At 49.0% G+C, this 22,407-nt stretch overlaps 1 protein-coding gene across 2 annotated transcripts in view; it reads left to right on the top strand.

Moving 5' to 3' along the window:
• Positions 1-19,690, top strand: part of SUSD2 (sushi domain containing 2) — a 29,970-nt gene extending 10,280 nt beyond the window's left edge. The window contains exons 3-15 of one of the 2 annotated variants that reach the window (XM_078857294.1): positions 89-243; positions 1,618-1,785; positions 2,896-3,070; positions 6,776-6,980; positions 8,909-8,994; positions 10,224-10,252; positions 10,403-10,492; positions 11,515-11,658; positions 11,835-11,993; positions 13,207-13,443; positions 16,775-17,053; positions 18,798-18,974; positions 19,390-19,690. In XM_078857294.1, the coding sequence (XP_078713420.1) occupies positions 89-243; positions 1,618-1,785; positions 2,896-3,070; positions 6,776-6,980; positions 8,909-8,994; positions 10,224-10,252; positions 10,403-10,492; positions 11,515-11,658; positions 11,835-11,993; positions 13,207-13,443; positions 16,775-17,053; positions 18,798-18,974; positions 19,390-19,490 (2,005 nt within the window). In that variant the 3' untranslated portion in view covers positions 19,491-19,690. Of the gene's footprint in view, positions 1-88; positions 244-1,617; positions 1,786-2,895; positions 3,071-6,775; positions 6,981-8,908; positions 8,995-10,223; positions 10,493-11,514; positions 11,659-11,834; positions 11,994-13,206; positions 13,444-16,774; positions 17,054-18,797; positions 18,975-19,389 lie in introns of both variants that reach the window. The other variant, XM_078857293.1, reaches the window with a different exon arrangement.
• Positions 19,691-22,407: the final 2,717 nt, after the last annotated feature.

The raw sequence follows: 22,407 nt of genomic DNA, 5'->3' as shown, positions 1-22,407 counted from the left end.
CCATTTTTTTGTGACAGCGCTCCCCAAACCGACGACGGTAATTTCACTTGCAACTCTGGCTTGACGTCCACGTCACACTCACTCGAAGGTTTGGCGAGGACGAAGTGGACGTGGTCGGCCACTTGGACGGAGATGGACACGCGCACTGCGTCTCCCCGCTCGTCTACGAGACGAGACGCATCACCTTCCAGCTGTCCGTGGACGGGGGGTTCAGCTTCCCTCACGAGGGCACCTGGGTGGCAGGTGAGAAACCTGCCAGGGCACCTGGGAGGCAGGTGAGAAACCTGCCAGGGCACCTGGGTGGCAGGTGAGAAACATGCCAGGGCACCTGGGTGGCAGGTGAGAAACATGCCAGGGCACCTGGGTGGCAGGTGAGAAACCTGCCAGGGCACCTGGGTGGCAGGTGAGCAACCTGCCGGGGCACCTGGGTGGCAGGTGAGAAACCTGCCAGGGCACCTGGGTGGCAGGTGAGAAACCTGCCAGGGCACCTGGGTGGCAGGTGAGCAACCTGCCAGGGCACCTGGGTGGCAGGTGAGAAACCTGCCAGGGCACCTGGGTGGCAGGTGAGCACCTGCCAGGGCACCTGGGTGGCAGGTGAGAAACCTGCCAGGGCACCTGGGTGGCAGGTGAGAAACCTGCCAGGGCACCTGGGTGGCAGGTGAGAAACCTGCCAGGGCACCTGGGTGGCAGAGGGAGAGATGTTAACTGCTTCGCGCCTGGTACGCAGGACATCTGTATATTCGGAGTTTGCGTGTCTCTTTCTCTCGCTCTGTGGTCGTGTAGATTTTTCTCCGGGTCTTCCGGTTTCTCCCTCCACATCGAGAATCAACGTGCATTTAGAGTGTTTGGCTGCTATACATTTCCACGCGACTTTGTTGCGCGATCATTTGTGGCCAGGTCGCTTCGGACAAAGAGCTATGTAGCTCAGTGGGCCTTGCCTGGTAAAATACAAAATAGTTTTAGTTTAGTTTATTACGTGGTTAAGAGGTAGGTCACTTGAAGGAATCTCAACAGTAGTTCTGTGTTCTGTTTCCACGGGCTATCCTCTAGCACGGCTCTTGCGAGAGTTTTGAATAGATTCTCCGTCTCGCGACGCCGATATCACACTCGGAGTGAAGTTGAGCGTGAAGGTAAAGGAGCGAAAAAAAATTAACCCGTAAAAACAAAGTTTTTCACTTTAAATCCTTTATATGCGTGGCGGCTAGAGTCCTCTCGTCCTCTGGCTTGAGATGGCTGCCACCTATGGGTCAGATGATTGTCTGCCACCATTAAGCAATTGGTAATTAAATATTTTTTTTTCCCTAAAAAGTGTAAAATTTTGGAAAAAATTTTTCACGAAAATTAATTGTCACGCACAACGAGCATGTGTGCAAAATGTCAGCTCGATTGGATCACGGGAAGTGGGCCAAAAAACGACCGAAAGATTTGCATGGTCGTAAGCAAGCAAGCAAGCACGCAAGCAAGCAAGCAAGTGAACTTAATATAAAGGATTTAATGACTCAAAGTGACGCTCAGAACGAACTTTTGATCACATCGTCAAAATTCGGCCACCGCTCGTTCGCCAAAACATCTTCACTCGCACTCTGCTCGTCACTCTCCTTTTCCCACGCGCCGCAGTGCATCCCGGCAAGGTGAAAGGAGGTGCTGCCGCGCAGATGCACAACTCCACGCACTGGCAGTACTACGGCACGCCGGGCGTCGGGGGCAAGCTGACTCTGAACTGGAACGCGAGCAAGTTGCGTTCGCCAGCAGTCAACGTGGAGGTGTGGGGCTACAGGGAGACGGGTACGCACGCATCGCCACCCGACAGACCGAGTCCGTGGCCCCGCGCGCATGCAGTTTATACAAATGACGCCTCATTTAACCCGTGTGTGGGTGTGTGATGGATTATCACGGTCCTGCGTGACTATCGGATGTGTGCTTCACGCGGAAAAGAAAGCTAAAAGAGTCATTATCCGTCCCATCTGTTGGCTCATGAGCAAACGATGGGGCCCGAACTCATTTCAGCCACGGGTTTCTTTCCTTTTAGCGAGTTTCACAGCTTCGCTCAGCCTCGATCCATTCTCTTCCTGATCCCTCGCTGCTCTGTCAGGACACCTGGTTCACTGTCTTTTGCCTACTTATGCTTCCTTACGCTCTTGTGTGTGTGTGTGTCACAAAGTAAGGGTTCCTTGGCTGGGCTCATTCACGTAAGTGTCCTAACCACTGCAGTCTAAATCTCTTTATGAGGTCAAACAATATTTTTCTGCTATCTTCCAAAATATATCCAGCCCATGTGTTAAAACAGTGTTTTTACATTGGTGTAGGGGTCTACCCCAACCCCTATCACTACCCCTACACCAACTCCTATCACGACCCAAACCCCTCCGTCACCACTCCCAACTGTTTCCCTGTCACCATAACTACACCACTTTTAATAACCGCACCCTACGTAGCCAACCTTTCCAATATTTATCTCAACCACTATCACCTTATATCTAATTTAATAATTGCTGTAAAGTGACTTGGAATAGGGCGCTATGTGAATCTAGATAAGATAAGCTTAGCACTGAGGAGGCAAAGGTGGTCAGGGTGGGACCAGCCACGTCACCCCCCTCCTGCACCATCACGGTCTCAGCAATTGCTCGCCAAGAGCAGTCGCTCCAACATGCCGTTAAGGCTATACGTGGGATCTTTGCCGTTTTCCTTTAATGTCTGTGTGTGTGTGTGTGAAGGTATAAGTCTGTGGGCGTCAAGTTGAATCTCGTCAGACTAAAAAAAAAAAGTGACATATCACGTGCGCATTTTCTATCGCCGCAATAATCGCCGCAATAATTAAATTACGTTGCGTGACGCTCCGCGCGAATGCAAGTAACTCTTTCGTGGGCTCCACGCGAGCGTCTGTCTCCTCCTCAGGCGAGGCGTACGGCGCGGCGTGGGTTGCCCAGTGGCTCTACCTGTACACGTTGGCTCGGGACGTCGACAACAGCGGCTCGTTCACCTTCCTGCCGAAGCCAGCGCTGCCCGAGTTCTCCGTCTACGAGTTCGGCATGCTCCGGATCGCGTCCAGCAATTACAGCGACGGGCAACCGTAAGCGGCGTCTCGGGCAAACACCGTTCGTCACGAACGCTGCCCCGTGGCCGAATCGCCCTGAATCAGAGGTCGCAAACGGGTTTTGATTCCTTACCCGTACCCGTACCCGGCCGCACCAGGGTCGCAAACGGGTATCCGTACCCGGCCGTACCCGTACCCTACCCGTACCCGGCCGGGTACGGGTAGGGTACGGGTATCGGGTACCTGATTGCGACCTCTGGGATGAAGCCATGTTTCAGGCGCAGGTGGGTTGATTCTAGGAACTTGAATTGTGAGAAGAGACAAGACGTTGGGAAAAGAGTGACAAACGGTTACTCACCAGTGACTCACGGCCTACCCATACCCGTACCCGGCCGCACCAGGGTCGCAAACGGGTACCCGTACCCGGCCGGGTACGGGTAGCCGGGTATCGGGTAGGGTACGGGTATCGGGTACCCGGTTGCGACCTCTGCCCTGAATGCACCCCGCTGATATAGGATCTCAGAAGCGAAGCAGGGTGTTAGCCTGGTTCTATCCTGTCCTCGCGAATGGCAATATGTTCGCGAGCCAAATGCCAATGTCATCTCGCCATGGTGGTGAGATGCAAACTTATCCTTTGCTGGTATGCAGGCGATGTGTGGGTTCGATCCAAACCCTAACACCTGCATATTAGGAGTTTGCGTGTTCTCCCCGTGGTCGCGTGGATTTTTTTCCGTTTTTTCTATCCACAATTAGAAACGTGCCTTTAGAGTATTTGGCTGCGATACTTTTCCACGTGATAAGCCACTTCAGTGGGGTATAATTTGTAGCCATGTCGCTTCTAAACGAGAGCTATGCAGCTCAGTGGGTCTTACATGGAAAGAATGTCTGAGTCTGCTAGCCAGGTGGGCAGGAGATGTCGGTACGTTTATGTACAATACAGTATATATCCATCATAGAAGGTGTTTGGGTTAGATCGCGTACATATAAATGCATCGTTAAACCCGCCACCACCCGACACAGCCAATTAATAAGGTTTGTCACATAAACAAAACGTGCCAATTCGTTACTAGTACAGCACACCGGTGTGTTGGAGAGCCAAGCCACAACATTTACAATCTGAGTACGACGTTTCACCAGTAATTACAACTAGCTTCATTAGCCGACAGCCAGAGTTGCGGAGAAATCATCCTGTTTCACTCGTAAAGTATATTTGCATCTATTTGGGGTCCTACAACAGTCTCATCCTTCATGGCCTAGTACAATTTAGGTGTTTATGAAATGACGATTATCGTGATGTCAGTTACCCACGAGTGTGTGTACGTAATCGTATTTCTCAGCTTTCTTGTGTTGTCAATTCCTCGCCGGTGTACTACGCTAAAGTTCTTCAACAGCGGGGTTCACTCAACACAACGCCTGCCCTGATTATTTAAATCATTGAAACTTCACAATCGAAACGTTCATGACGCTCACGCTGGCAGTTAAGCAGTAATTTATCACGTGATTAAGGTGAACCATGAAACTGACGAGGCCATAAAATCACCATGCTGGAAATATATTTTGCCAAGCGCCAATGAACCTGAACTTTTGTGCTTTTGTTATGGCATACTTTTTTGGGGAATAAACCATGAAAAACAAATCAGAACAGCCACGATAATCATGAAAACAATACTTTCTGCGAAATACTCCATAGGTGTATGCCGCACCTGGTATTGTATGACGCATCGTAGTTATCACCAGATTGTGGCAACCCTGCAATCAATCTGTGCGGAGCTTGAAAAGTTGCAACCCTCTGGTTTTATGGCCATTTTTTTTCCTCCAGGGTACTGCCGTTTTTTATCTACTCATGAAAAACACTCAGCGATGGAAACGGCCAAACCCTTCAAACGAAATAACCTGCTCCCGAGAACAGAGTCTTGAGACGTAACGAGGCTTAGCTGGGTGAACTAGGGTTCACTCTTATTTACTTAATGTCGAAATGCCACTGGTGGTGCTGTGCACTCGCATCAGGGAGTTCAACGGTGAGCACATCTCATGAAAGTGCCTGTTAAGTGGCTGGCTTGCCCTAACATGCCGCTGCATGGGTAAATGATCGGTGTGTTTGCCGAAAAGTTCATACAATTCGGCTGATCGCGTATCTCTGCTGCTACGTTTAAGAGGTTCAGTCGGGGTGGGCCTGGGCTTAGCAATTAATTGTACGCTCTCCTTTGACAGCCAAATGTGTGCTCTTAATTCAACCTTGCTCTTGAGACACTTGAGTGTTATGGAATAAAAAAAATTAGCTCGCCGCGAAGATGCGATGTAATATCAGTCACACTTGTCAACGCGCATTTATTTGACGGGTAACATTAATTATACTGAGAGGAGCAAGTTTAATTACTTTTGTCAATAGGTAGATATGAGGTAAAGACCTGGATGTTATGTCAAGTAGTTGTAACAATGGCTAATGTCTTTCAAATGTCCCGATGCCAGAGGATTCTAAGAGTCGTGTGACAGGAACACGCATGAAAGACAGGACCTATAATAGACCTTGACAGGCACTACTTAGTGTAAATAATTCAGACAGGTGACTTCATAGGGTTATTCACTTCCTTCGAATTTCTCTACAAGGTCACAGCACAAGAAGTCAACTCGGAGGCGCCACTGGTGCACACGAAGGTGGCAGCCTTCTCATGCCGGTGCTGTCAAAGGGGGCCTCCGCTAGAGGGAGTTCTAGAGAGCCCCTCTAGAAGCACATTGTGATTATTTAGAGTATTTAGCTGCTGTCAATTTCCACATCATAATCCACTTCGTTGAGCTATCATTTGTGGCGCGGTTACCTCTAAAAAAATAAGCTAATAGTTCAGCGGGCGTTACCTGGTATAAAAAAATAGTTTTTTTTTGCGCTATTTACTCACCTGTTCTATCCTAAGCACTTATATCTTGTTTTTGTATTGTTTGTTGCTGCAACGTTCTGACATTCTGGCCTGCCCTTCCACGCTAGCTAGATGTCTTGAAAGTGGTCGGAGGACCCAAACTTTACCCCAACACACATACCGCTGAGGGGGGAGGGGGGAGGGGGCAATTTAAGAAAGTTTCACCTTTGAACTGCCGCGTTGGTAAAATCAAATCAAACCGGCGACCTTTGGATTTCAATTCCAGCGTGATAACCATTAGACCACGGGCAGCATCCCCACGGTGCATATAACAAGACAGATTGACTAAATTTTGACTTAAAGCTTTCGTGACTGCAGGAATTCATATTCTTGGGTCTTTGGGTCTTTCGGTAAAGTCACGTAGATAGGTTCAAATAAAATAACAAAACATTACAAAAACTACGAAGTTTCGATCGCGAAACAAGCAATCGCCATCAGGAGGAAAAGAAAGGAGGGAGAAAGGCCGGAAAGCTGCTGAGGCAGGCTGTTACAGAAGGAAGTGGGAAATCTGCTGAGGCAGGCTGTTACAGAAGGAGGGGGAAATCTGCTGAGGCAGGCTGTTACAGCTGTTACAGCCAGGCTCAGCAGCTTTCCCCCTGCTTTTCTTTCCCTCCTGATGACGATTGCTTGTGTTGCGATCAAAATGTCGAAGTCTTTTTGTTATTTTTTGTTATTTTCTTCGAACCTATCCACGTGACTTTCCCGAAAGACCCAAGAATACAAATTAGCTAAATGTGAGCTTTTAGTTTCACTAGCTTTTGGCCAAATACCACCGTGGCATACGCACGCCAGATAAAACTTCCCACCCCAATGTCCCTGTGCGTAACAGGAATGTGCTGGCGGCGTGGAGTGACGATCACGCGATGGCGTGGCACCTGGAGGAGAAGTTCCGTGCAGATCCGGCCGCCTGGGCGCTGCAGAAGTGCCTGGCTTGGAATGAGAATGAGACGTCCATACTTCCCCCTTTCCTCCCCGAGATCGCCGACTGTCCTTGCACTTTGGCCCAGGCACGGGCGGACACTGGCCGATTCCAGGCAGGTTTTTTTTCTTCCCATAGTCCCGGCAACAGGTCTGTGATTAAACTAGTTGCCGCAATGATGGAATTTTTCACGATGCGATATGATGTGCGATTTCACGAAATGAGGACTGTCGCGATATCAGTTTTTCATAACTCTGTTATTGTATTTCACATTTTCGTTGTGTGTGCTTTGCTGTACGTCTAGTACATATGTATGAAGCGGTGGCACAGCGGTTAATGCACTGCACTACGAACCCGGTGACCTGGGTTCAATTCCCGCTCACGGTCAACACCAGTGACGATTAACTGAACCGGTGCTGGGCCTCCCGTAGGTCGACTTAGATCAAATGAGTACCTGGTGCGGTGTGTAAACATCGCCACTCGGGAGACAAATGTGGCCGAGCGTGGTTCTAGCCATCTGCCACCTTGTGTGCCATGCCAGCCTTCATATGTGCTCGCTAACAGCACGTGCCCCAACAGTCTGCTAAGTCTATACGGGGGGGATCTGTGTCTTTGTCTCGTACACATAAAGATTAACTAATTATTCTTCAACTGCAGATCACTTAACATAAGCCTGTCACGAGTATTTCTAAGCATGGCAATCTAAACGGCACATGCTGCGAGTTACAAAATTAATGTGTACATTCTATGAGCTACACAAATGATCACGTGATGTTATTGCGGTGCCACCAATCACTCCGAAATTTAGAATTTTTTTGCAAATCACTTATTTTACAGCTCAGGGATGACTATTTAAAAGTTTGTTCGGAAATAAAATATTTAAGGGTAATAAAAAAACTGCGATGGTAAAGATGACATAACGATACTTTATAAAACGGATGATTAAGATTATTGGTGCTCGTACAAGGTGCAATATCACAAGCACCCGGTATTAAACACCGTCTCTCACGTTCATTCGCGACGTATGTTTCTGCGTGTGTAGCGATAGTTTTAACGAAATTCATTTCAATGCATTTCACTCCTGTTTATGTTTAAGAAAAGTAATATCCATAGAAAACGAATCTCCATCATCTCAATTGACTTTCAATGATGTCAAACACAAATGATAATCATCATCATCATGACAACATTCATGGTAAAGTTCGTACCGAGTTAATAGAGCGTATATCGATTAATCTCGTCCCCTCATTGACTTGATGAGGTCACAATTTTTGGTCGCATTTTTATTCAAAAATCCGCTCCTTTTGGCTCATTGTAATCATCTTCGTTTAATTGTCTCTCTTTAAAAAAAGATATATTCTTATTTGCACGGCGTTGTTTGCTGCGTTAATTCTAAATATAACTTTAAAACACGATACTAATTTAATTTGCATGAACGGTAAATAATCGATTCGCACGCACGCGATTCAATGCGTGTATCATGAGCATGAAAACGAACTTTGATTGCTGACTCAATGCATGGTTACACGTGCACCTTTTAACGACCTGTCCACCTGACCATGTAAACGCTCACGGCGGATACCCACCCACCAAACAACATTTTCTGAAAGGCGTATTTTATCGCTATCTGCTTCATGATCTATATACGTAACTGCCAGCTCGTTTGACGTATTTGCTTATCTTCTACCACGAATGCGTGCCAACCTGCCCGTGTCCGCATCACGTCAACTGCACATTTTTTTCCGCGTTCCTGTGCACCAAAGACAGATACTCGATGACGCTGCCCTCGTGGTGGGCAAATTCAATTAACGGCTTGTTTCAGCGCACTGATTTAAATGTTCGGCAATACTACTTGCCAATCTCAGATAAATCTCGTAATTAAGCTGTGTGCTGTGCACTGCTCTTTAATTACCCACCTTTGCCCCCGTGTTGAATAATTACTCTGATGTGATTTTTTGTTTTTCACACCGTGTCACGGGTCCGCCCTTTGGCCCCCAACGCGGTGAACTCCGCTAATGGAAAGTGTGGCCCTGTGTGTCGCAGGCGGACTACGGATGTGACATTGAGAAGGGCAGCAAGTGCACGTATCATCCAGGGGCTGTCCACTGTGTGAGGGCCATCCAAGCAAGGTGGGAATGTGACACATGCGTGTCACGTACACGACAGTACTCGCTGCATGGGCGCTCTCAGTGCTGCGCGCTTATCGGCACAGCGTTTTTTTTTTAAATCACATTAATCCCTTATTTTGGCAGTCGGGTGGCACAGTGGTAACACTCGTGCCTGGCAGAAAAAAAGGACCCGGGTTTGATTCCAAACTAGATTGCCTTTCTGTGTGGAATTTGTATATTCTCCCCCTGTTGTGCAGAGGTTTTACTCCAGGTTCTCCAGGTTTACAACCATAGAGAAAAAAATAGTACAACGTAACTTGTATTGGCGAAATAACCCGACGTTGAAATATTGACTGCGTATTATTTATATTATGTAGCAACATTGCTCCCTGCTGCGAAAAACTTGGCGGGATCATTCCTATAAAGAGCCTTCCATGGGCAAATGACAAGCGTGTTCATAACAACAATGCACTTCTTCGAGAGTTTTGAAGTTTGTTTTTAGAGCAGGGAATGGGCGATATAGATTATTGTTTACGCACGATGATGGAAGTGCATAGATACGAAAAGACTTCATAGAGATTGAGAGAGAGGCAGTTGAAAAGAGCAAGCCAAATAAGTGGCAATGGCATGGCTGAGTAAAATAGTAACAGTTGGCACTGCCAACTTAAATAAGCGAACACCCCTTGCTACTGAGCCAAGACAAATATCGTCTTTGTGCAAGGCAGAGCTGCACTTGTCTGCTCACGCCACTCTCCCACACTGGGTGGGAGCACCCACACTCTACACCACCACCACCACCCCCACCACCCCCACCACACGCGCCATGCCTATCGACTAACTGTGGTGCACCCATTTAGACTGCCAGGTGAACAGAGGCGGCGTGGGCGGGGGGGATTGAAACAAAAAACGTTCCCATCGTTTCAATTGCCACGGCGTGAAAATCGACCTGGCGACCTCCGGAACGCAAGTCCAGTGTGCTAACTGTTGCAACAGCAGCGCCATTCCCGTTAGCTTGCCCGATAAAAAAAAAACAGAGAACGATTAACGATTGGGCCTGGCCACCTTTTCGAACCGGGCGACACTTTTCGTAGCGCGACGCCGACCGTGGCGCGACGCCGTTAAAGTCGCGCGCCGCAGGAAATGCGAAGCCGACCGACGTTTCAGGAGGACCTCCTCCTCGTCGTCGGCGTCGGAGGAGGAGGAGCGCCACGCGGTCGACCGGCGTGTGTTGTGTGACCCTCGGGCGGCAGCCCCCGCTACGCGGCGGGGCAGCAGTGCTGCTACGACGCTCGCGGCGTGCAGCTGCTCACCGTGGACTCCGTGGGGGGCGGCACGCCGGACCGCGGCCACGACTGGGGCTCGCCGCCGTACCGGCGCCCGCCGCGAGTGCCCGCCGCCTCGCACTGGCTCTACGACGTCGTCACCTTCTACTACTGCTGCCTGTGGTCGGACAACTGCGACTACTACCTGCACCATCGGCCCTCCAGCGACTGCAGAGCATACGTGCCTCCAAAAATCGGTATGCGCCCTGGGCGTCTTCAAAGTGGTGTTCTGATGGCTGTACGATTGCTAGGGAAGAAAGTTTCGCCAGCTGGATTCCGTGGCTGTCTCGCCTGCCTGCCTGGCTGGCTCGCTGGCGCGTGCACAGGTGATGCCACCGCAGAGCAGAGCCGTGTTCGTCCAGCGTGCTGGCATCACGCTCCTCCAACCTTTACTCCGGCTGTGGATCCCGCGGGATGATGGCGAGATGTTAATTACCTCTCCTGGTATGCAGGAGGTCGTCGGTTCGATGCCGACCCTGACGCCTGTATATTTGTAGTCGCGTGGATTTCTCTCGGAGTCCACCGGCTTTACCCTCCACGTTTAGAAACACACCTTTAGAGTATTTGGCTGCTATAAATTTCCACATGATGGTAAGCCACTTCATTGAGCTATCATTTGTGGCCAGGTCGCTTCTGAAAAAGAGCTATATAGCTCAGCGGGCCTTACCTGGTAAAATTAAAGTTGAATTTAAGTGTGCAGCCAGTGGCATATTCTTTGGGTCTTTCGGTAAAGTCACATAGATATGTTCAAAGAAAATATCAAAATAACAAAAAACTACGTTATGATCGCAATTGATGACGGCCGCTTGTGTTGTGATCGAAACGTCGTAGTTTTTTGTTATTTTTTGTTATTTTCTTTGACTCTATCTACGTGACTTTTTCCGAAAGACTCAAAGAATATCAATTCCTGCAGTCACGAAAGCTTTAAGTCAAGATTCAGCCAGTGGCAGTTATCATTTATATATATATTCTGTAATATCACAGTTGTCGAGCATGTGCCCAAATGACCCACAATGCCAAGCGGCCAGCAACAAACAGCACGATCAGAGTTGCAACAGGTCAGAGTGAGTCTGTTCGTTCAATCGAGCAGGGTTATGAAAAGAGCTGGCGATGATGCCAGCGTGCTGAATGTCAGGTGGGGGAAGATTGTGCTCCTCGCGCATCGCAATGAGGACATCCGTCCACTGTGTTCTTCCTGCCCTCCCCGTCACGAGCGAAGGCTCGGCTCTGGGGGACCCTCACTTCCTGACGTTCGGCAACCTCAGCATCACGTTTAACGGGCGTGGGGAGTACACGCTGCTGGAAGCCGCCTCGCATTCCCTCGTGGTCCAGATCCGCACCGACGTGGCCCACGACCCGGACGGTACGTCGCTCATCTCTCAGCAATCAGACGACAGACAGACTGGCAGATGCACACTTGTGGGCAACCCCCCCCACCGCCCCCACTCTTCCACGGGTCGGAGGCCACGGAGGCCTTGGGGCAATATGCCTAAGGCACATCACGCTCGCTTATGTCCGTGGAACTCTCTGTGCCCGCAGGCAACGCTGTCAATGCCACCGTCATCACGTCAGTGGCCATGCGGGAGAACGGCTCCGATCTGGTGGAGGTGCGGGTGCAGCGCGAGTCCGTGGCGCTGCAGGTGCTGCTGAACGGGGGCGCTGTCACCTTCGATGAGCAGGACTGGATGGACCTGCACGGTACGGCGCCCGCCCGGGGCGATGGCTGTTGGTTTCGAGCGATGCTGCAGGCGGCAGCGGGCGGTGCCCTGGCCTATTGGGAGGCCCCCTAAGTAAGAAATTGTGTCGGGGGCCCTCGTCTTTCGATGAACGAGCTCCTGGTGAGATGACGGAAGCGGTGTAGACGAAGAGACGGGGATGCAGCGAGATGAGAGAAATGTGGACGAAAGATAAAACAACGTGTGATGAGACGAGAGATGCGGACGAGACGGGAATGCGGTGAAATTAAGGAGATGATGGAAAGAGACAGAGAGACGTAGTTTGATGACAGGAGATAGCTGCGGACAAGTCAGAGATGAAAGATAAATTTCAATGAAAATGTTAATTTCCATTTACATTTATTAGGATCTGAATCTGAGCTGATGTTGTGTGAATCCATATTTTTTCCTGCGAATCTGGGGCCCCTTGAGCTGCATGCAGTCTCGAAGCTTCTACATGGTTTGCTTGGGGCCTAGCGCCACCGCTCTTGTTCCCAAACAAGTGTAATTTAGTCACAGATGTGACCCTGTGCAAGTTGGACTGATAACAACATTGATCTCTGGCACAGTTAGACTGCAATTAACCTCCAGTGACCTTTCACACGACTGTGGCTGGGTAAAACTTGGCCCCTCTGGTCTACTCGACTCTGTGTACATGAAAAAGCCGAGGCCAAGTCTTTCATAATTGTGTCTTGTTTACATTTGGCAACGGCTATATTACACCTTTGCAGGGATTTCGGTTTCATAATAAAACGCGGATTGTTTTGGAGATATGATATTCACAATAAGCTGACCCTTTTCTAACTCGTCTGTTTTTGCACATTCTTGACGTGTTTTTCGCACGCAATAAAGCGACAGTGCTGTGTAGGTGTTCGTGCTTGTGCAGATAAGCAAAAGGCGGTTTCTCTCTTGTGCTCAGACGCATTTTCGGGTCGTACTACCTACCGCTCGTTGTTCGGCACCGTGTCCAACGTTTCGCTACACGTGCTGAATATAGAAGCTCCCACGTTGTGCGGAGCGGAAAATCTCGACGTCTTTCCGAACAACCCGAAAATGCGTCTGAGCACAAGAGAGAAACAGCCTTTTGCTTATCTGGAAAAGTTGTTTTTTTTCTACCGAGAAATCAATGTTGAATGCACGAACAAGTCCCTGCCTCGTTTGGTTCGAGTTGCGTACATTTTCCTCCGACTGCCCAGGTGTGTTCGTCAACTCGGTCGTGATGAGCAACGTGACGGTGACGTTCCCCTCGGGCGCCGCCGTGGAGGTGCGCCTGATGCCCGGCTCGCTCGCCGTCAGCCTGCTGCTGCCCCGAAACTTCTCGGGACAAACGCGAGGCCTGCTGGGGGTACTGGATGGCGGCCTCTCCTTCCCCGACGGCACGACCCTGCCAGAGGATGCCTCACCCGAACAAATGTACAGCTTCGGCGCCTCCTGTGAGTCGAGCGATCAACATTTGCTCTCTTTTTGTTTCTCTTTCAATTAATGCAGATGGCGGGGTGGGGTGGGGGGGCGAATTAAAAAAAGATTAGGACAGAGAATACAAGAGAGCCTCTTTACTCTGCAGGGACTCTGCACAGCCCCACAGCAGGATGCTCTGGGCACATTTGAGTTAAATAGTAAGGGGAAGTGCTCATGCCGATGCCATTTACGTTGTGCCAATGAATGAATTAAACTCGCAGTCATTTGCATGGCAATCAGGAGCAAACAAGTTTGACACAAGGTGAACAGCCTGTGAGCGATCTACATTGTTACTTTTGTAATTGCTGTTTACAGTCCTTTACTAATCAACTGCTGGATGAAGGCCTCCCCAGGCGGCCTTGTCGTCATGGGGGTTGTTTGACCTTATTTCTCCACGCTGGGCAAGTATGCACGTATGCTGCACTTCTAGAGCACTGTAGGTAGCCAACCGTGCGAATCGGAGGTGCGGGGGAAGGACAACAAACGAGACAATAAGCAGTTCCAAATAAAAAAATAAATCTTTAATTAAAATTGCATGGCTTCAGTGGCTTCCGAACATAGGAAGGAAGAGCGTTCCAGACGGCCACAGCAGCGCACCTGAAAGTGCGCGATGCAATGACCGTCTTTGTTCGATGGCTGGCCAAAAGCCGCCGTAGCGAGGATAACCAGAGTTTGCGTGATGGTTTATGGTCCTTGATGAGATCAGCAAGTGTGGGGTGATGAAGGAACGGGGTTGCCAGGACCAGTTCATGGAAAGCTCGCCACTCACTCCTGATGTTAGCCGTGGTCGAGACCTGGAACACAGGCTGCGGTATTCATAGTGCAGGAACCAATGGATCATTGCTCCACTGCTTGATACCAATTGCAAGTGAGAAAAGCCAAAGGCTGGTCAGAACATGGCAACATTCGCCATTGCAGTTCAGCAACACATTTAAATGATTTGGAAAGTGATTAGCTGTAAATTAGTTAAATTAGAAAATTACAAAGCACTAGAAAATACTTAAAAAAATGCGAGACAAAGGGAATCATGGGAATTCCTAATAAAGCGAGATAATTTTCCTGAGAAAAAAGGGAACTGATTAGAGTAAGCAAACTGAACTTTTATTTATTTTCTTCCATTGATAGGACAGACAGGAGCAAATGTCTCGAGGAAGACAACCGCTTTGTTACCCACAGCCACAACCGGGAAGCGAGCCAGCTAAATTTGTACAAATCGGGCAAATGGCCAACTCGGCTCGCAAACCCCGCAGCAGGTTTGCTGGGCCAATCAGACTTGGCTTTCAGGGCCTCCTTTCACCACACTCTCAGGCAACCCTTGGAAACCGTCGTGATGTTTTCACAGGGTCAGCATCGAAATTATATGCGCGCTCAAATGGCGAACCTTCACTTATATTTACTCATTCAAGGCCCGAGACTGGAGGACATTTTCAGATTTCTCTGGCAACTGCCTGGTGATGCTGGTTGTAACGTCGGGTTCATAGCGCAGCACGCTAACTGCTACACTACCGCTCCCCTCTGCACTTACACACACACACGTGTACATTTAAATATATACGTGCATTTTGTACTTCACAAGTAAAAAAGATTAGCACGGCCGGCTACGTACGGTGCGAAAGAAGTTCAACATACATACAAGTAAAAGCTTCTCCTTGTCCATTCAAGCAATGCAACTGTGGTGGAAATTCCACATTCCCATGACCAGGGCCATTCTATCAATGATGATGAATGACGATTATCAATGATAAGGTTGTCTGTGAGTGCAATCAGCATGCATAGAAGAAGTTCTATCGGTGCGGGCGAGCCCTGCATGAGAAGGAGAGTGTGTGGCATGGCCTGTGGTGGAGTAGATGCCGGGTTTGTATGAATGGAGTAGAGGTTGTTAAATGTCGTGAAATTGCTCTCCAACACACCAGTGTGTCGGGTGGAGGAGGGTTTACAACACACATTTTATTTTGCGATCTAACCCAAGTATCAATTACGAATCGTCTTTTACTCACGACGTTCTAATAAAAACACAGCTCCGACATTTTTGCAACAAAAATTATCTAACTATGATCGTTGAACAATTTTCAGTTATTGTTCCATTTTCTTCATGAATGTCAATGCGCATGATCGAGGGAGTATGCATTGCTTATGCACCTTCTTGTTCAGGCACAAAGGTCTCATGCGTTTCATTGTCAAGTTCAGCTTTCCAAGAGCGCTTCAACTCACTCTCATCCATCTGCTACCAGTACACTGAGAGACAGAAAGAGAAACGCGTGGGTTAGAGAACTTACACGGGTTAAAGACTAAATTCCAACCGTTTAAAATATAAGGAATATCCTAGGAATGGAACGTGTCTGAGAGCACGCCCACCGAGGAGATGGAGTGATGGAGTCAGCGTCTTGCGTATAAGTGCCATTTGGATTATTTCATCGCATGGCGGTGAAAGACGGCGATGGCTTGGGGAGACCTCCATCCAGCAGTGGATTGATCATGTCTGATGGATGATTGGGGCCATGCATCCTGGGCTAGTCCAATTTTTCTCTTCTGTTTTCATTGCGCATGATAATAGGGAGCTGTGGATACGGGTGCCACTGGGTTCACTGTGATTATGGATTCCACTTGTGTCCATTTGTCACAAGGACTATAGACAACAGTGCAGCGTAGATCGCTTCCCTCAGGCTATGGAGGGGAGGAAGGTGGGGGAGGGGGGGTGAAGGGGAACATACAGGAGGGGCTGAGCTCATGGAGCCAAGCAAATCATGAACAATTGGGACGAGATCCATGCCGTGCTGGAATGGGCCAGGACCATCCCTGGGCCAACCGTCTTGTTGCCAAGTGATCTTTGGAGTGTAGTATGGACAGGTCAAATTTGTTTTAATTGTATACTGTCACAGGAATACTGTGACCGTATGGTGTAATGGTTAGCACACTGGACTCAAAATCCAGAGGGTTACCGGTTCAATTAGAACTGCCAGCACGGCAATTGCAACAATGGTTTACGTTTGATTAAATTCACCTGCCTCTGTACAGTACAGTCAGTTAATAAGCAGGTTGTTTGTGGTTGGATAAGCTATGGGTACTCATCCACGTTCCTAGACCAGTGTGGAACAGTAGGCTTAAGACATCCTCTAGAAGGCTCTCTCTAGAGCTCCCTTGAGTGGAGGCAATTCCACTCGCACTGGTGTAAGCAAAGAATTGCATGGCTGCACATTTACCTATTCTATCGTTGCAAGGTAACAGTGAACTGAGGTTAAGCGTGCATTTACTCGGATGTTTCCCGTGACCTCTGGACGTCCACGCGTGCGCGTGTTTGTATCACAGGGGCAATAGACAACTCCAGCACGCTCTTCACCTACGATTCGCAAGATCTCTTGGATCGCTACTACCACCAGCCGCGACACGACCCGGCGTTCCGTCCCGAGTTCCGGCCGGTGGCAGGAGGCGGCGGCGGCGGCCCGTCGCCTCCCATAGTGGCGCAGCTCTGCGGCCCCGACGAGCTGTGCAAATTCGACGCGGCCGCCACCTCGAGCCTGAGCGCCGCCAACGCCACGCTGCTCGCTCATCGGTGGCACCAGGGCGTGGTGCGAGACCTCACTCCGGGTCAGTGCTGCCCCGATAACGGCGATGCCTCCCAAAAGGGCCCCCGTCGCCTGGGCCCACGAGCCCGGGGCAGGCGTTGACACTGCAACGCCCGATCTGCCGAGTCCCTGGCGTCGTTCGAAAAACGCGCTCCGAACTGCCGGCCTCGTCAATCTGCCACGAGCGACGCTGCATCTGTTTTTCGCTGCAACCGGGGCGCATGACGGACGTGTGATGTTGGTGACGTGCGTAGAGCGCCCCTTGTCGTGGCTTGCCATGTTTAGAGTACGCATGGGATAGTCAGTTGGCATGTTGCGTGTGGTGGGGTAAAGTGTGGGTCCTCCTGTCTCTTCTGAGACGTCTGGCCAGGCTGGAAGAGGGGTTCTCGATTGCTCCTTCCTACTGGAGGCCCTCCCACCAGCAGCGGCGCAAGCAGGCAATTGCAGGGCTGAACTTTTACTTGACAGAGGCGACGTTTGCTTGGCTCGTCGGCTATAATGGCAGTTCAGCGTATTTAGTAGGCAGTGCCTAGCATTGCCATTTTGCTGAGCCTTGCCATTGCTCCCACGATATTGGCTTTGCTCTTTCCAACTATTTCTCAACCTATTACTGATTAGCCAGAAGCCTTAGCCTCTCATTAAGCACTGCGCTGTCATCATTAATTGTGGTGTAATCATCAATTCGCATTCCAGTCTTCTCAGCCAGGTCCAGCCTCACTAAAATACACATGCGGTTAACATCTCCCCGGTAAATTCACGTACTCCTGTGACATTTTCGAATTTCCACTCAAAGAGTGAGCTTTGAGCATAGGAAACACATTCTATGTAAATGAAGAAAGCACGGTAGCTCTTTTTAAATTTGATTTGTATTTTCAACAACAGCAAAGGGAGCAAAGCAGAGAGAAACGGGTTGCACAAATTTCCGAACGACCGGCTTAGACACGTGTTAAGGTGGGTGTCACTAGTTGGCAATCTGGAAATAAATTTGAAGAGCGAGGGGAAGAATTGGAAGATGAAGAAGAGAGAAGGAAATTGAAAGAGCGGCAGGTGGAAAGTAAAGTCTTGGCGCAAGAGGGCCAAGCCATTCGTGCGGGTCGACAATCGAGAAGCAGGCATCTCCGACACGCCGTCACGTATCCAGTGACATGGCCGAGCAGGTCGTGCATTCGGACCGCTTGTTTGCAGACGTTCGGGGTAGGAATGCAGCAGCCAACCCTAATTAATATTGCAGGTCTATTAACCAAACGAACACACACCGTCTGCTTCACAGTGGCACGTTAAAGATCCCGCGTCGCCATTTGCAAGAGTATGCCATTGAGTGCCCGTGTCGTCGAATTTTTGCCAAATTCGAAAATTGCCCCGCAAATTACTCGCTTAGGATTACGCACAGCAAGTGTGCTCCTAACTGCAATTGTTGGCGCCGGTTTCTGGCAGCCTTCTAGCTCGTCTGTGATTTCCTGCCCGACCAAGCCAGATGGGGCAACACTGTCCCCCTCTCGTCCTCTCACCGTTCTGTTGTTCTGATCAGCGATCACTGCGACAGAGCCCCAAGGTGTTCTCCAGAGTGGCTTTAGATACCTTGTGCATGGGAATCAACCAGTGCTAGAATAGTGTGATTAGTTCACGGGTCTTCCCCTGTCACGAGTCTTAATGGCACTGAAGGCACTTCTCAATTGGGGCACGGATGGGGTTGCGAGGCCCGAGCGTGATTGTCCGGTTAACCGTGGCGAACTAACGCGCGTGCGGTGCGTCCGTGCGTTGCGCAGTGGTGAGCTGCGGCGTTCTGCTGGCTCCGAAGCACGGCAGCAAGGAGGGCACGATGTACTTGGAGGGTGGGCGCCTCACGTTTGCGTGCGATTCCGGCTACGTGCTCAGCGGGTCCAGCGCGCGCGAGTGCCAGCCCCACGGGCGGTGGTCTGGTCAGGACGCCTCCTGCGTGACCGGTACGAACAATCGGGAGGGGATGTGCTTCGTGAATCGGCTTCGCTTTGTTCAGCGCGAAACGACGTGCTGATTCCACGTCGGCAGCGGTGCACAAATAGCAACATCTGAATATATATCTGGAAATAACGCTGCCTCTAAAAGGAAAATGGTACGTGTAGACGCAACGTTTCTGGCAAGGGCTCTTCATCAGGGCGGAGAGATCGACACGAATGGAGCGAGTTGTTTTATCGTCGCCATTTTTTTTCTCTCCAGAATGTGCTAATGTTGCATCACTAGATGGGAGTTGTTAATAATTTGCTGTTATTTCAGTGCTCATTGAACTGCACGTAGATTTATTAATTACTTACATGTCGCCGCAGCTGCTGATGACCACGACCTAACATTTTCAAAGATTGATTTCTTGTTGTTCCACAGACAATACGCTGGCGATCGTGTTGGGATGTGTCTTCGCTGTTCTGGTGCTGGCCATTGCAGGATTTTTCATATACAAGCAGCTTCGGGTGCGGCACAAGTGAATCGACGACAGAGTGTTGCGGACTTCATGGGTGGATCCATACTTTCTTGCCAAGAGGTTTTCGGCTGCACGGTTGCCGAGATAGATCAGCGGGGCTGCGATGGCAGCATTGTAGCGGTGACTCGGCCCGCACATCACTACATGAAACAACGGAATGTGTAAATGAAAGCATTAATTGTAAGTGTTAATTCAGTACGTGGGATTCTGTGGGGGGGAGGGGGGAGGGGTTGGAATTGGGAGGGTATAAATGATGCATCAAATTGCGGGCGCGGGGGAATGGATGTTTTTCGATTCGTGTGCATTGTACGCCAAGGGTGATTGTGACCTCCGGAAGCTCCTGGAGGACGTTACAATTTTCAATTGACCGCATGGTAAAAAAAACAACAACGCAACATTGCATTTCTGTGGGAATTGTGGGGTGAATTTTTACACTCGTAGAGCGGGAGTGCATGGCTGGTGGGTAGATCGCACACAGCCGCTCCTGGGAAAAGTGCCTCTTACTGTTATTTTAAAGGCAGTGGGGGGGGGGGGGGGGGGTGAAGCCAGGCACTGGATATTCAATAATGGAGGGGGAACTGTGGGTAACCCAGAGGGAAAATAAAACGAGTGCAGAAAACGTGCCCTACCTTGTGCCAAACCTGCCTGCTTGTCTGTGCATAAGTGCCAGACAGATTATAATTTCAGGAGCACCACTGTGCCACGAACCCATTTTTGGGATGCGTTTCAGATTTTAGGATGAACATTCCAAAAGTCTGGCCTAGATTACTAAAGTTTGAACGACCCGATATTGTTTTCAGAATCAATCAGAAAGCCTTAAATAACATCACTGCCACGCTTAGCCAAACACATGCGGTGCCATGTGGCACTGGGTGACCATCACGATTGTGATCTTTGAGGCATTTAAATTAGTAAAAAAAATGTGAATGATTGAAACCTCAGAAAAAGAGATTCGAAACTGTTATTGACGATCTGACAACATCCAAAATCAAAAATGTTTAATCCAAAACCCATCCCCACCACTTACTAATGAACAAGTGTTGAAATAATGTAGAGGAAATTATCCTCACCATAACTACACCTACAGGTTTCCTTATTTAGCATTACATTGTAATAGCAAATCAGTGTTTTAGTGACAGAAATATGAAACAAATACTAAATCAAAGGAACCACATATTTTACGATGAAAAATAACCTGTAATAAAGCCAATGGATTGCATTTCGCAGATGGATGTGCGCTGTTTGCTGTGTCCTTCATGCTCCCTGTAAGGTGTCATTTAAGGTTAAGTTATTTTATTTTATTCATAGATATTTGCTCTCAAATGTAAAAGTGCAGCCTTGAGATTACTCGCTCGGACCACTGCGGCTCGAAGGGCACTACCACTAGACTGAGTTGTCGAGCACCCCTTTAAGGGGGTATTTTGGCCTACTCCTTCTTCACTGACCCAGACATCTAGCAAGAGGTGGGCTTATCCACACTGCACCCCACCAGATGCGACCTGCCGATCGACTCGCTCGCTCTACCTGACCAAGAAAGAAAAACATTGCTGACAATTTCGATTTAAAGCTTTCGGGACTGCAGGGATTCATCTTCTTGGTTATTTCGTTAAAGTCACGTAGAAGGGAAATAATAAAATAATAAAAATATAAAAAATAAACATTTCGATTTAAAGCTTTCGGGACTGCAGGGATTCATCTTCTTGGTTCTTTCGGTAAAGTCACGTAGAATGGAAATAATAAAAAAATCATTTGCATATCAAAAGGAATTTAGCATATTTATGGGAAATGCAGGTATGTGATTAGTACTACTTGTGAAATGCGTAGGAGGTGGGCGGGGGAGTTTCAAAGTCATATTATGCCCGTGCATTATGCAGGATTAGCAGCATCAAAGGGAGGGGATTGTCAAGGCGCACCTTCCCACCTTCCAACCCATCTTAAATATACGCTCCAAGCGTGGTGGTGTTTCATTCAGACGCTGTCTCCCCGACAGACCTGGTCTTCACCTGATGACGTCTGCTTGCGTTGTGGCCGAAACGTCGTAAGAATTATTTTATTATGTTTTATTTTTATTATTTTATTATTTCCATTCTACGTGACTTTACCGAAAGAACCAAGAAGATTGCTGACAATATTCGGAGAGAAGTTATTTTACATTTGTTATGGACGTTTTCTTTTTTCAGTCATCCTGCCTGTAACACCAATGGGCACGGGGAAAACAACGCACTCCATTGGCGGGCAGTGATTCAGTGCATTACACCGAATTACACGGCACTTTGATGGACAATCGGTTCAGAGCGCCCCCGAAGCTGCACGGACGCGCACACGACTCATCCCGAACCTTTTAAGCAGCCCGAGGGAGCGGCGAGAATGGCCCAGCGATAACGCGTTTGCCGCGACCTTCATTGATGGGGTTGGGTGGGTGGGTGGGTTGCGGTTCTAATGCAGCAGTCGCCCCAGTGCCGGATGAAGCTCAGTGCGGGGCCTGTAGCGAATGTTATAAAGGGGCCCTAAATATAAAAAAACATTAAAACACTAAAATTGTTACTTGCGTGGTAAAGTAATTTAATTGTTTCATTTGCTATACAGCCAGATAATACGAGAAATCGCTAACCTTAAACACCCAGTCGTTCGTAAAAATGGAAGGCAGTATAGTACTTTAGTAATAGAGCAAGTGCAGAATCACTTAACCTGAATTGATAGCTTGAAAGCATTTAGCGCGGGGCCCTTGAAAGTGCGGGGCCCGTAGCTACTACATATGTAGTAGCTACTACACATGCAGCTACTACATATGTAGCTACTTGTGCTACTTGGAGAATCCAGCACAGAATCGCCCTGATTATTACTGCGGATGTGTGAATCGTAATTAACACGAACGCGCCCGTTTGCTTCGCTTTGAACGTCAACGATCCCCTGACGTGAGC

This window comes from Lampetra fluviatilis, chromosome 6 (assembly GCF_964198595.1).
Source record: "Lampetra fluviatilis chromosome 6, kcLamFluv1.1, whole genome shotgun sequence".
NCBI lineage: Eukaryota > Metazoa > Chordata > Hyperoartia > Petromyzontiformes > Petromyzontidae > Lampetra > Lampetra fluviatilis.
The sequence above is the reverse complement of the archived record's forward strand: the minus strand, read 5'-3'. Positions and strand labels throughout refer to the sequence as shown.